Source organism: Halyomorpha halys, unplaced genomic scaffold (genome assembly GCF_000696795.3).
Source record: "Halyomorpha halys isolate HHAL.00 unplaced genomic scaffold, Hhal_1.1 Scaffold2091.1, whole genome shotgun sequence".
Classification (NCBI taxonomy): domain Eukaryota; kingdom Metazoa; phylum Arthropoda; class Insecta; order Hemiptera; family Pentatomidae; genus Halyomorpha; species Halyomorpha halys.
The window spans coordinates 149,161-163,694 of NW_027105408.1; the positions used below are offsets into that span (position 1 = coordinate 149,161).

The 14,534-nt window shown below is 29.8% G+C and overlaps 1 protein-coding gene across 1 annotated transcript in view; it reads right to left on the reverse strand.

Annotated features, from left to right (window-relative positions):
• The window catches only part of Dhc1 (Dynein heavy chain 1), a 51,597-nt gene that overhangs the window by 6,256 nt on the left and 30,807 nt on the right, over positions 1-14,534 (reverse strand). The window contains exons 35-51 of the mRNA XM_024360536.2: positions 14,095-14,371; positions 13,163-13,307; positions 12,681-12,826; positions 12,080-12,295; positions 10,739-11,004; positions 9,768-9,936; positions 9,528-9,683; positions 9,286-9,441; positions 8,640-8,796; positions 7,933-8,063; positions 5,646-5,899; positions 5,388-5,578; positions 5,189-5,310; positions 2,900-3,068; positions 2,662-2,814; positions 2,350-2,576; positions 688-765 (exon numbers count right to left, since the gene is read on the reverse strand). Coding sequence (XP_024216304.2) covers positions 688-765; positions 2,350-2,576; positions 2,662-2,814; positions 2,900-3,068; positions 5,189-5,310; positions 5,388-5,578; positions 5,646-5,899; positions 7,933-8,063; positions 8,640-8,796; positions 9,286-9,441; positions 9,528-9,683; positions 9,768-9,936; positions 10,739-11,004; positions 12,080-12,295; positions 12,681-12,826; positions 13,163-13,307; positions 14,095-14,371 — 3,013 coding nt within the window. The remainder of the gene's footprint in view (positions 1-687; positions 766-2,349; positions 2,577-2,661; positions 2,815-2,899; positions 3,069-5,188; positions 5,311-5,387; positions 5,579-5,645; positions 5,900-7,932; positions 8,064-8,639; positions 8,797-9,285; positions 9,442-9,527; positions 9,684-9,767; positions 9,937-10,738; positions 11,005-12,079; positions 12,296-12,680; positions 12,827-13,162; positions 13,308-14,094; positions 14,372-14,534) is intronic.

The following is a 14,534-nucleotide window of genomic DNA, read 5'->3' on the forward strand; positions in this document are numbered from 1 at the left end:
TGCCATCCATGTTGAGGCTTTATTTATATCTCGAGTAGGTGAAGATAAAGTATGATTTAATATTCTCCACAATACTCCATAGTAAATCACTTTAAAAATAAAATGTAAATACGGATAATATAAACAAAGAAATAAACACAATTGATAGGAACATGAAATGGAATACAAGAGGAGTGGTTGTAGTATGTTGGAACAAGATATAGTATCTTGTATACAACAAGATATAGTATATACCAAAATATGAGTATATTGAATTATAGTCAAAAAATCCAAATCAATCATTGAATATGAAGTATCAGGTCAGTTGTGGGTTTGAAGTATTATTTTGATGAAATATAAAATGTTAACAATAGTAAAGACGATAAAAATTTGGTATAGTTTTATAAAAAAAATCTTGATTTGACATATTATTAATAAAGAGAGAAAAGGCTTGCTAATTATGAGTGCTTAACTCCTTCGAGGTATAAATGATATCAGAATTATACAAAGAGATACTTTTATGCATTTCAACAAATAAAACAAAACTGATAAGACATATTGATTGGGAAGTATAATGAAGATTTGTGTTTACAATTGGTGAACTTGTTTACGTTTAACTTTTATAAAGTTAAAAAAAATCTATTAATCATAAAAAATAAAATGTAATAATAAGGCAGAAAAAGATTCATTACTTAATTAACATCATACCTGTGTTATATTTTGGTAAGTTCTCTTCATGCTGGCTCTAATTCCCTGTGGAGGTTCATTTGTGAACTTGATGGCCATCTACAGTTAATAAATTATTTAAGTGTTTTTATGGGAATAACACTAGTAGTTTTATAACACACAAATATCCCAAACCTCATGTTTTAACTTAAAATCATTACTGCTTCTGCTTTGAAATGCTTTTGATAGCTGTTAACAATTTACATAGTAATGACTGTTCAGACCATAGCCTGAACTAGGTTTAAGATAGGGGACACTTTAATTATGCTTAAAGGACAAAGAGTGTCATTCACTGGTAAAAAAGAAATACTAGAATTGGCGCCACTTATAGAGAAAAGGGCCAATTTGAGAGCTGATTTCCTTACTGTTGGAACTTGTAGATATCTCAGGGACCTCTGGCTTGGTCCTACTCAGTTACTAACCTTAGACCAGGGATGGTGGCGAGTGTGGCAATGGGGGCACCCAGCAAGGAGGCTGGCACACCAATAAGCAGCTGAACATTTCAAAACAGGTGGCCCATATCAATATGGGGTACTAACCACTCACACTAAGTAAGAGAGCATCTTTCTTTTTCTAATTACCACAAAGTGGTGACCCATATTATCATCATCACATCTCAGAAATATAACTTCCCAAAATCTAACTTCACTTAAATCACTAACGATATTATATTAACTTTGGCTTACACCCCTCTCTACAACTTATTTAACTTTCAATATATTACTTTATTTTTATCAATAATTTCTGTTATAACTAAACCCCTTCTGAAATGGGTTACTTTAAGTTGATTCTGGCATTACTCCCCAATAAACCGATCTGGTCAAAACATTTGTTGGCCCCTACAAGAGATGTTTTTTCTTTAATTCCATTTAAATTTAAAGTTAAATGCTCAAAGTCTAACTCTTAAATCAATGTTAACATAAAATAAAAATGGTGATCAGCATTGTAATGTTATCTCTAACTGTAGTGTTTCATTTAAAGCTTTAAAATTTACGATCACCCAGGAAAGCGGAACCTGGCTTTTTTATTTAATACTAGCCGGCAGTCTTGGTAAGTTTAATTTTGAATCCCCAATGCCACCACAGTGACTTTATATTAGATCAAAATCACATTTGATAAAAATGAAAATTTGGTTTGATGAATGGAAATGCCCTTAATTAGACAAATATTGAAGACAAGTAAAACAATGGAAGTTGAACAGGAAGAGTTAAGTGGTTATAATCTAATTTATGTGAGTAAATACAAATCCCAAGAATGTTTAGACAAAAGTTAATGAGATATGAAAAGCTTTCTGTTATATTGTTCTGTAAGATGCTGGCTGATATTTATGATGAAGAATACATTATGTAACAATAAAATTAATACTTACTAGCTGTGTTTAGAATAGCTAAAAAATATATCCAAAATGCAAATATAGAGTAAAAAAAAAAAAAAGGAGAGATTTAATTTGTAAAACTTTACTTCTTTAAACATTGTTTTTTTTTCTTCAAAATAATTATAAAAATAATTAAATGCTAAAGAAAGTTCATTGTAAATTATTATAATTGATAAAATTAAATTTAAAAAGTAGTAATAAAGTAAATACCTGAATGGAAATGACTACTGTTTATACAAGCAAATAAATTTGAATAAAATAAGATGAACCTGAAGGAGTCCAATAGGAAACTCAGTATGAACTTCTGTAGTCATCCAGAGCCTGAAAGTTTCATCAATCAAGTCAGCATCAGCAAGAGCATCCATGACTTCAGTACAAAAAGGAAGAGAAAGATGAATATTTTGAAGAAGAACCCATCCGCCATTTGCCATCCCATCGCTTATCATTTGTCTAGCTGTAAATTCCTGTCCCTGACCCATGGAAACAGATCTCAAAGCTAACCAAAATAGAAGAAATTCAATATCAGAAAAAATATAACTTAACAAAGCAATGAAATATAATCAGTAAAATATAAAAATCACCGATATCTTGTGATTTAGCTAATGAAGTTATTTGAGGTGATGGATCAGATCCAATGGATAGAATGCATACCAAAGGTGTCCTTGGTTCTGACTCACCCCATGTTACTTCCAAGTCCAAAATACTAGCCTCACCATATTCTGAGCCAAGTGAACCTGCAATATGTATAGATAAAACATGAAAGCTCCCGAGGTTAATTTTGATTAGATCTTATTTAATCATTGCAGCACTATTCCTTACCAACAATATATTTTCTAGCTTGTGAAATTGTGCGGTCTGGACTCCAAGATCTGATTAGCAAAAGTTTTCTAAAAACATCCAGAGATTTTTGGTACCCACAAGGTAAATCAGCTTCTTCAGGTTTATCCTTTTCATACCAGAGCCTCCATTCTCTTTCACTACCCTTGATCTATTGGCAATTAAAAACATATATCATCATTGTTATGTAAAAGGAGTGAATCTAAAAATTTATAGAGGAGTATATTTTATGGTTTATCAGGTCTAGGACATTGTTTTTGGATGAAAACAAAATATATATATTTCTGAGAATATCATTTGTGATTGTCCTTCATGTAGTTAAACTAATTAGTATCAATGACTATTCCAGTAAAAAATAATTATTCCAATAAAAAAAAGCCTAATTTGTTGGATTCGCCCTGTTTGCATAAAACCAATCAGGTATCATAAAATAATTTTTTTCCCTCTCTATAGTTAATTTTATATAGAGATCATTTACAGGTTTAAAGCATGACTGTTGTAATACATGATTGACTAAGAATTACATGATATAATATATGTAATGAATTACACGTAACTAATTTATATTATAATTAATAACATTATAATATGTAATTAATACATTATTTATTATAATATCATTTTATATTTACACTAATATAATTGGAATTATATTTTTTTTAACAGAGTAAATGAGTTAGCAAATAAAAAAAAGAAAAGCTGAATTAAAAAATTACAGTTGAAAGAAGACAAGAAAAAAGTAATAAAATTCACTTTTCTAGATAACATAATAGAAATAAAATAGTACTTTCATTACTATTAGGATAAAGAAATAATTGCAAATGAGCAAGCGAAAATTTTTTCTTTCAATTTTTAAAAAATAGAAAATCATGAATTAATGAATAGTTAGTGATTGGGTTATAAATATAATTATTAATCAATATAAAGTTCTTGAAAGATAAATTTATCCATAAACATTGGCAGATCTAGAGTTTGTGAGGCTCCATAATATTATAATCTGTCTGTAATATTGTTATATATATGTAATGTATTTGCTATGTAAAGATAATTGTTAAAGCCACCTCAAATTGACTATATCTTTTTGTTGGAAGGCTTTAAAACAACAAAAACAAGCTGGCTGGTACGGATATAAACATTTATTTGGTTAATCTAACATTTATAAAATTTAAACGTAAAATAAACAAAAGACCTATAAAATAATGAATACAAGTAAAAATAAAAAGCCTTTCAGATAAAATAAAATTAGGTAAATAAATGATGAAAACAAAAGAGACAAATTTACAAAAAAACAATATAAAGTAAATACTGGTCGACAAAAGATTGATCCACTCTGATAGGTCAGAGGAAGATATTTTGCTTGTCGAGATGTGTAGGTCATTACTCTGTAGCTAAATACACTGCTGCAGTGGTCCAAGGTTGGTGCAATGGCTCATAAACAGTCGAAATATCCAAAAGCCAAGATGGACACCCTGGCACATATTAAGGGCAGACAGGGTCTAGTTGTTTTTAAGAATTATGTGAGACAATTAATTAGCAACAATTCATATTGCACTCAGAAGTCAGAAACTCAGAAAAGGTCAGGTTTCGGATTTTAATATTGACTAAAACACTGAAAATGTCCACAAATAATACATTATAAACACAGACAGGGCTGGTTACAAACAATCATGGCCACTAATTAGCTGGAATTGATTCAAGTTGAAACACAGAAGAGGTCTGATTTCGGACTGTAATGGTGACTAAACACTCAAAACTGTTCAATAAATAACTCTAAATGAATGCAGACAGGGCTGGTTACAAAAGGTCCTGGTCACTAATTAGCCAGAACTGATTTAAAAACGAAGATGGTCGGCCTGTTGCTAGGTGACGTCTTAGCAACAGTTATCAACCCTTAGCAACTGCCTCTATTACTTAATTATAACAGACAAATTTAACTAAATTCCAATTAAAATAATAAAAATAAAAATAAATGTATTTAAATTCAACACTAATACTAATTAAATAATATTTACAAGGTAATTATAAAATATGGCGTTAACAAGAATCAACTTCAATAACATGGTTTCAACAAAACCAGAATTAAGAAAATTTGACTTTTTGACGGTTAGTTTAATTCCATTGATGCAGCAAACACATACATATACAATATAATAAACATACATAGCCAACAAAAACATATAATATACATCAAAATATAAACAATATATTATGAAACTCAGAAAAATGTACCATATTAACAACTAAAAATCTTAAATTCCAACTTATAATTACCCTCTGAAGAACATTTTCAAAGACAGGAAGCTTACTGATTTCAACCAGGTTAAGCCATGTTATATCCAATATCCATTTATACGGCTTCGGAGTTACTGCATTCAAATCTAATGATGCCCCTCCTTAAATAAAAATTAATAAGAATAAAGTTTTAGAAAATAATCATGGTACATTATTTTTGTTAAATAATATTGCAAACCTTTTATAAATGCTAAAAATTCATCATGAGTGATTGTTCCTTTATAACAATCAATCTTCATTGCTAGCATCAATGTAAATAATGCTTTATGTCTTTCATACAGGCCACGCAATGTGTATATCCATACCTGATAGGTTAAATATGACAAAATAATTTGTATTCTTTCTTCTGTGTCTCTACATTTTTCTGATCTAAAAAAAGCAATAATGAAACCATGGACCAAATATGACTATTGTAAAATATTTGTGTCGTCCTCACTTTGTTATTGAGTTATCGAAAATAGTTAAAAATTGCTTTAGAGAATTTTGATACATGATATTAACATTACTCATTTCTACTATTAAGAAATACAAAATGGAACCCCTTGCTGCTACAGCTCTAAATTCTTCTCGAGCTTTCATAATTTTTTTCTCTGTATCAGCAGAAACAATTAACTTAGCATTCACATCTTCAGATGTAGTTTTAGTTTCTTGTAAAACATCAATAAGTGCTTCATCATCCACTAATGATCCCTAAAACATAAGATCACACTAATCAATCAACAGTATTATTAAATTTATTTCTGTATCTGACAGTTTATAAGGTGATAATAAAGAAGAATATACAAAACAACCTACAGACCAGTTCCATAGTTTTTTAAACAATTTTCAAGGCAGAAAGCTGAGATGCAGAGTAAACTTAAACATTTTTTTTTTAATAATTTATTTATTGTTATATACAACTGTATACACACATATATAACAAGTAAATTTGCTGTAGGTGACATAGTGACATGATACAAACATGTGGAGAATCTACCCACTGATAGAACTCCAATAACATTTTTAGAGGAGAAGATCTTGAGGCCATCTTCTTTTTAGATGCCTAGGAGGATTATTAGGTAATGAAGGAGAAGCCAGCTTAGAAACAAGTGGATTTGGGTGGTTCAGAAGTTTATCGTGGAAGGAATAGTATCTGGTTCTGGCTAAATCCACAACATATGGAACATTGAGGTCCTGATGGATGACTTGATTTGTGACAAAGTAAGGAGCATTAAGGATTTTATGAAGGATTTTGGACTGTAAGGATTGGATTTGGGAGGAATTTGATGGTTTAGTGGAGCCCCAAAACTCGACTCTGTATGTCCAGATAGGCCGTATAATAGTCGTGTAGATCAGTCTTTTGTAATAAATTGCCAATTTAGACCGTTTGTCTAGTACATGTTGTAATAGTCGGATTCGACGAGCAGTTTCTTGTCTTTTTAGTATTGTGCGAGGATTCCATGTCAGTCGTTTGTCGAGATGTAGTTGTATATGTAGATGTAGGGCAAGAGGTCATGGGTTTACAACGAAGGGTAAATGTGATTTGGTAGGATTTATTGGAATTAATTTTAATCCTCCAGTTTTGGCACCATTCTTCAAGGGTGGTGATGTGGGATTGGAGGGTTTGGGATACAATGTGAGGATCATTGTTCACTGACAGTAGACATGTCATCGGCATACGTAGTGAGGATAGTGTTAGGATGGGTTGGGATGTAAGCTATGAAAACTGTATAAAGGATAGGACCAAGGATACTACCCTGTTTTTTTTAAATTGTCAAAAGAACTCATCAGCCTGAGTGATACTAAATATTTTACATAAGATCATAAAAAAATACTCTGATGTGGAATATAATAAACATACATTTAAAAGCTAGCTGAGAATGTTTTAATTCATGTTAACTTATTCAATGACCTATTTAAAAACTCAATATTTTAATTATACTTTATTCACATCTTGAATTCAAAGCAGAGAATATTGAAAACTGTTGTAGTAATATGATTGTTTGAAACATAACTAAAGTCATGGAATGGTTCCCTGAAAGAATATCAGAACCAATGACCATAAGCCAAGGTAGTAGAGAAATAGTCATCAATAATTCTTTTTAAGTTGAATCATTAACATCCGTCACATTTCCACCTTACCTTCTCTTTTAACCAATACAGTTGTAAAATTATTGATGGTTAAACAGGGTGTCCAATAAAAACACCCAATGCATTTCAAGAATAAATAATCTTGTCTGATTTGCTTCATAAAAAATGATATGCATGTCTCAAAGATTCCAATGTACAAAATGTCCAGAAAATAATAATGATGTTCAGAATACAAAATGCCAAATGGTGTAAATTCTTCAATTTCGAAAATATCAAAATGCATTTTGTGGAGTCTTTCCTCACTATTCAATGACTTTATATTAGAGTTTTAAAAATTAGACCTCAAGTCTTCACCACCTGCCAACCACACAGACCTCAGACAAAGGAAAGTCGAGATGTTCCATGGTCTGAAGCAGTACTGCCAATAACAGTGATGTTTTATTCATAATTATATTTATATATTGTTTAGGTTACTATTTAATTATAATAATAATTACAAATCAAATAATAAAAATAATTTTCTAAAACAGTCTCCAAATGCTGCAACTAGGTCATAGTAGATCGATTTTCATTTCATGTTCAACAAGCTTAGCTAAGGGTCACCATGACCCTTAAAAGACAAAAAATTAATAAATAAAAAAAATGAAACTTACCTCTGAAGAAGTAAGCCTATGAAGAAGATTACTTTCAAGCTCTTTCATGCTACGCTGGTTCTTAATAACTGATTCAAACAATGCAACTCTTTCAGCTTCAAGTTCAGATTTTTCCATCAGGATAACACGACCTGCACCAATTGATTCATAAATGAAGTTTAGAAATACGTAATAACATTCAATCATATTTGAGTTATATTAGTTAACAGTATACCTGTAAACAATATCAGTAATTTGAAAAATATAGTCCTTTAGCAATTATTTAGACAAATACTAAACATTAAATATATTACAGTGGCAAAAAAATAAGATATTAAAAAAAAAATAAATGAAAAAACATTTTATTAATGTTACATATGAATATATAATGCAATTTATATGAGAACAATCAACCTAAAAATACCACAAAACTTATATATTTTTTTTTATTGTGTTACATAAGAATTCGTGGAAGTCTGGGTTTATAATTTATTTTTTAGACGACTTTTAATGGTACACTATTCCTGATTACTTTCAGTTCAGTATTTCTCTCTATTTGATATAAACTATTCCATTATCAATAATATATATTACATGGCTTCAAGAGTCAAATTTATGGTGAACTGATACATAAGAGATATAAAATGTTAATGAAATATCATTATATATTCTCCTATAGATTAAAACCCCATAAACACTTATGAATAAAAAAAAAAAATTATATTTACCAAGTAACTGATCTTCTAGCCCTTGCATGGTAACAGTAAAATCAATAATTGATGTTTTTGCACTTATTTCTGGAGAATATGCTGGATTTGGTAACTTAGTTGTTATGTAAAGCATAAAACCAGGCATAACATCTGTCTCTTTATCACCAACAACAACCTAAAAGAAATAAGCATATTATAGTAATAAAGGGGAGTCTGGAAAGTAATGTCATTTCAAGGCATGCCAATATTTGTTCATCATTTATCAGCTGATATACATCAAAGTCTATTCAAAATGCATCTTTTACCATCTTATTTTCAATTTGCACTTAAGATAACAAAAGGTTGTTGGTAATGAAGGTAAAGTTCAAAGGGCCCATCTCACTTCAACCTAGAGCGAAGAGAATTTTCCACACATTTAAAAAAAAAATTAAAAGTTATAATTGCAGCTTTTGATAATCAAACTGCAACTGCATATATTGCCCACAGGGCAGAGTAAGGCTGAATAAATAAATAAAGATAATGAGAGTGATTACATTATTGATTAAAAATAAAAATTTGTTTGAATTTAATGTAAAAATAACGACTTTACTCCCTGTGCTCTCTGATCTCTTATTTATACCATGGTATTGTGATGAACTTTTAAAAATATATTTAAAAAAAGTACCTTTTCTATTGAACCTGATTTTATGAAATTTTTTTCAAGTACATTATCAATAACAGGATCTAATTCTTCTCCCACATCTTCTATGAGGAGAGGTCTCCCTAAGGACAAACAATCTTCTAGGTGAGTGCGAAAATATTTGTGGTTTAGAGAAGTAATCTGTAAAAAAAATTCTAAAGTTTAGAATAGTATGAAAGAAATTAATATATAGAAATACAACAAAAATATTGAAAACAAAAAATCACTTGAAGTTCGTTGTTGGCTTCTTTATTTTTTATCCACATTTTAGCCTGTGTTTGCGGATCTACGAGCAGAGGGTATGAGCTGGACTTTGTTACTATGAGAGCATTTTGAACTGACAGTTCATCATTAGGCAGTCCTTGTAATGTCCATTCTGATATCTGAAATAAAAACATGAATATAACCAAGGGTCGTCAAATATTATAACAGAAAATAATAATTAGAATGTTCAATGAATTACTAACAGTAGCTGATTCAACCAACATATTGATAATATGTAAATTTTTAGTGACTGGGATTTTACGTTGTATTAAGATATCCATCCACTTTGCGATTAGATGAGAACGAAATTGCTGATTATATGGCCCACAGTAAGATAAAAATGCAGTAGCTAATAGAACATCACCAACGAGCCTAAAAAATATATTTATTATGATTTGGTTATTTTAAGTAAAAACACAACAGATTTAACAAAAATAATTAATAATACAGTTGTTCAAGTTTTTCAAAACAAACATTTAATAACTAGACCTTGCTTAAATTATGGGGCTAAGATCTAACTTCAATCTCATGATCAGCCAATACTAGAAAGAAGTATTGGGGTTTCCAGTTCTAAAATTCTTTCTTACAAGTCAATAATTCATAAATAAACAATATGCAGAGATAAAATTTCCAAGAATAAAAAAGAAGAAATATTTTAAGATGATATAACTAATTGCCTGGTACAAATTTGTGCCTTTTATAATAAAATTTTGGATTAGTGGAATGTAGTTGATAAGGAAGGAATGGGTGATGCCATAGAGTAATCTCAAGAGACCTTACATAGACAAAAGAAAGATGAAAAGACATGAAAGGGACTAAGACTTGCCATGACTAACGAAATATAATTATACCATAATATTAGATAAGATTATATTTTAGCATTTGGCAGATGTCATACCTGACCAGATCTAAAGCATTTTGTGAGTCTGAAATTGGAAAGCAGCAGGACAAATTAGAAAAGAATCAGGTGAATTGAAAAGAGCCAAGATGTAAATTGTACCAGAATGATTCAGGTAATATTCCCAAACATTACACTTTGGCATTGGGGAGTTGGAATAAAAGACAAAAAATAAAAAAGCCAGGAATCAACCAACTGAACTATGGCAGACCAGTAATAATAGTACAATATATAACTTATGACACTATAAAAATCTTTCTTATTGATCCAACCTACCTTCCTAACTGTTCTTTGAATTCTTTGCTCTGTCTGGTCCAGCGAATTTTTTCACCACCCAAACCATTAATAAGAGCAGTAGCTGCAGTCATTTTATGAAGACAGTTGTTGGCCGCATCAGTTAATCTTTGTTTTTCAGAGACAGCTGCATTATACTGCGCTTTAACATCTTCTAATGACTGTTCTCGTGCAGCAAGTTCTTCTTCTGCAGAAGCTAAATCGTCCATAGCTGATTTTAATCTTGCTTCTTGAAGCTTAAGGTTTGCCTAACAAAAACAAAATGAGTAATTCATAGATAATAACTATTTAATATACTGACATTACAGATTAACATGCTTAAAATTTCAAAAGTATATACATATAGTAAATTTAAGATTCAATATATAAATAATGGAAAATAATATTGTATTTTTGTTAAGTAAGTTACAGGCTTAAAAGTAGTAAATCATAAACCAAATATGGTTAGGGTGTGAAGGAAGATATTGAAACTATTGGCTGGCATGACTTATAACAGAAATCTTATCAGAACATTGTGTAATTATAAAACTTTCTGTAAAATTTTGTTGATTGAAACGCTTAAAATTAAAAGTATGCCATATTCTGAAAAGATAGTTTTTTTCTATTTTAAAAGCAAAAATTAATTACTAAAATGATTACTTTTCACTGCATAATCCACCAAGAATATCTTTGTGCACTAACATTTCCAAAAGGACTTGATCAAAATAAGAATTTAGTACTTGATTAAAATTGTCAAAATTGTAAAACAAGAATTTAAGCATCGTCAGTTTAAATATTTTCTCAATAAAATGAATTGTAAATTATTTTTCTTTTTGACAATATGCAATGTTTTCCAAGAAGTACTGTGCCAACATGATTTGCTTCTTGCTTAAAAGAAATGGAATTTTTCTTGGTAACAAAGGTATACATTATTCAGAGTTAAATGATCAGCAGTTGCACAAATTATGTTTTATTTTCAATTTAACGATACCTCTTAACCTACCTAATTAATTGTAAATCCTGGATTTACAAGGAAATGTTTAAAACAAAATGTTAGAAAATTAAAGTTTCTTCTGTTTGGAATCAAAATAGAAGCATTAGCAATGCAATTGCTTGATTGAGCTAATAAGGATAATAGAAATCCAAAAGTGTAAATCTTGCAACTGAAATTGAGAATTTAAAAACAGCATAATACATTTACTTTCAAATAAGACGTTAACTGCTAAAAAAAAAAAAATTAAGTCAATTGATTTCTGAGACCCAAAAACTCAATTTTGAAAGTTTAAGCAAAATCCTTCAATAGGATTTGAAGATTCATTTTGCAGACAAAACCACTTAACTTACTTTCAAAGGAAGCACTTCCTTGTTAACACTATGAAAAAAGGACATAGCTTTAGTCCAAGAAAGCAAACCAGCAACATCACCACAAACTCTTTGAGCAGTATCCATATTGTAGTCTTCCATCTCAAAATATGGTTGCAACAAATCAATCATTTCATTAGTAATATTATCTTTTGGGTAGTTTTGTAGTTGGAGTAAAAATGTTGTGCTTGCCATCATCTGTAATATTATGACATAATAATGACAAACAAACTTAAAAGATCACCAGATTGAAATAAATAATATATTTTTTTAAATTATAAATATCTCCCAGCTATATTTTACTTTATGTCAGAGTTTTCCTCTGTTCTCCCAATCATCTAATCATACATCGATAAACTACATGATTTAGTCTCTCAGTCAAGGTTTGGAAATCTGTTGTGATTATTATATTAATTATCTTGACTAAATACAAATTGTATTAATTTGTAACAGTTAGTTTATAAAACTTGTAAAGTACTGTAAATAAATTAAAAAACACAGGAAGTCCAAAATAAAAATATAAAAAATAACAATGAAAATGGAAAAAAAAAAATACCATTAAATAAGATGATTTACATGTTACCTTTAAAGATTCAGCCCAAGAAGGCTTGGGACAAGGTGCGCCATTGTCTGGAATAACAGGATGCAACTTTCTTTGGAAAAGAATCAATACACAATCCATGATCCTCATGATCAAATGAGGTGGTCTGCCAAGTTTCCTCACAGTGGCTAAATTTGTTTCAAAATATGTTATTTCATAGTTTCTGAAAAACTCTTACTACAAATCTGTGACAGGAATTTAGAAGTAAGTAGATATCATTGAGTTGGTCTGACAAGATTATAACTGACAAAATTGGCTAAATTGTTTTTTTTCCCATATAAATGAGTTGAAACAAAGCTGTTTAGCTTTCAGATAAATTTTAGTGTCATTAGTTAAAAAATTAAAGATCTAGAAGTGTGACAAATTTATTTCTCCAGATGGAAATTTGTCACATTAAAAAGTTAAGAGCTCAAAAATTTATAAAATTAATTAACTTAAACTCAAGCAAAGCAAAAGCTCAATACCTATATGAGCAGGTTTTATGGTGTTCAAAGCAGCTTCTGCTTCTTCTAGGGCTGGTTTAGCTGCTTCCAATTTACCTTCAGCAGTTTTTTTCTCTATAGCAATAGTTTGAACCAATATCTCAGCTTTTTCTTTAACTACCATCACCTGAAATTAAATTCTTTATTAAATATATAATATCAAAACTTAAAATGTCTTAGAATATTAAAACATTATTGAAATCATGTTAGGGAAGCTTTATATTCAGGCAGCAGATACAAGAAAAAAAATTATGTATTTATTTCAAATATTTTCACTGGCATTATACATTTTAGACATCAAGGAACAAATTTGGTTCAGAGTCGGTCTGTAGTAAAATATGTTTTGGGCATAATCGATCAAACCATTAAATTTTAATGAATTTTTCAGGGATTGTGCAGGAGGCATCTAGTTAATTCCACATCAATACTTTTTTCCACTACTTTTGCGTGAGCATGTTTAAATGTATTTTCCATGGCACTTCTATATTTTGAAAACGGCTGGTCCGATATCAATATCATCAGGTTCCATCAACTATTTTCCATTACCTATGTGAAAAATTATTTTTCATCAATGGTTTGTCTGGTAGTTGCTATTCTCAAACGAGAAATTAATAACATTGAAATATATGTAATGATCTACTCAGAAGGAATTACCAGGAAAAAAGGATAATTTCAGGAAAATGCAATTCATTTTTCATAAGAAAATAAGAGGATAGATAAAAAATAGCGAAGAAGCTAATATTATATATGAATATTCCAGTCTTGCTTGTTTTTTGTTCTTTTAAAGCTTTCCTACAAAAAGATATGATAAATTTGAGGTGGCTTTAACATTGGTAGAAATCATGATTAATTATTTTCCTAATTTTTAATTGTGTAGAAAAAATAAATTTGTAATTAAAGTACAACAAAGCTACCTGATTTTTGACTTCTTCAGCTTGATTTGCTCTTTCAGTTACTTCTAAGAGCACATCCTCAGCTTTTTTAGAAGCAATAGCTAATTCTCTTTCCATATCAGCAAGTTCTGTTTTTAAAACTGCCACACATTCAGAAGCTTCATCCAGTTTGGCTAAACCAGTATCCATTCTCAATGCTCCTTCACCCAATTCTTTTTGTTTTTCAACGTATATTTTTTTGTATGAACTGATAAAATTTAAATATGATTTTGGGGTTACATGTGTTGAACGTCGGAATCTAAAACATACAGCAATTTTGAATCCAATGAGAATTTCATGTTGTTATTACTGTAACAAAAAATATGAAACAAAAATAACATAAAAATGATGTTTAACTTAAAAAATTAATCTCTCTCTCTCTCACTCACTCACTCACTAACTCACTCACTCACTCACTCACT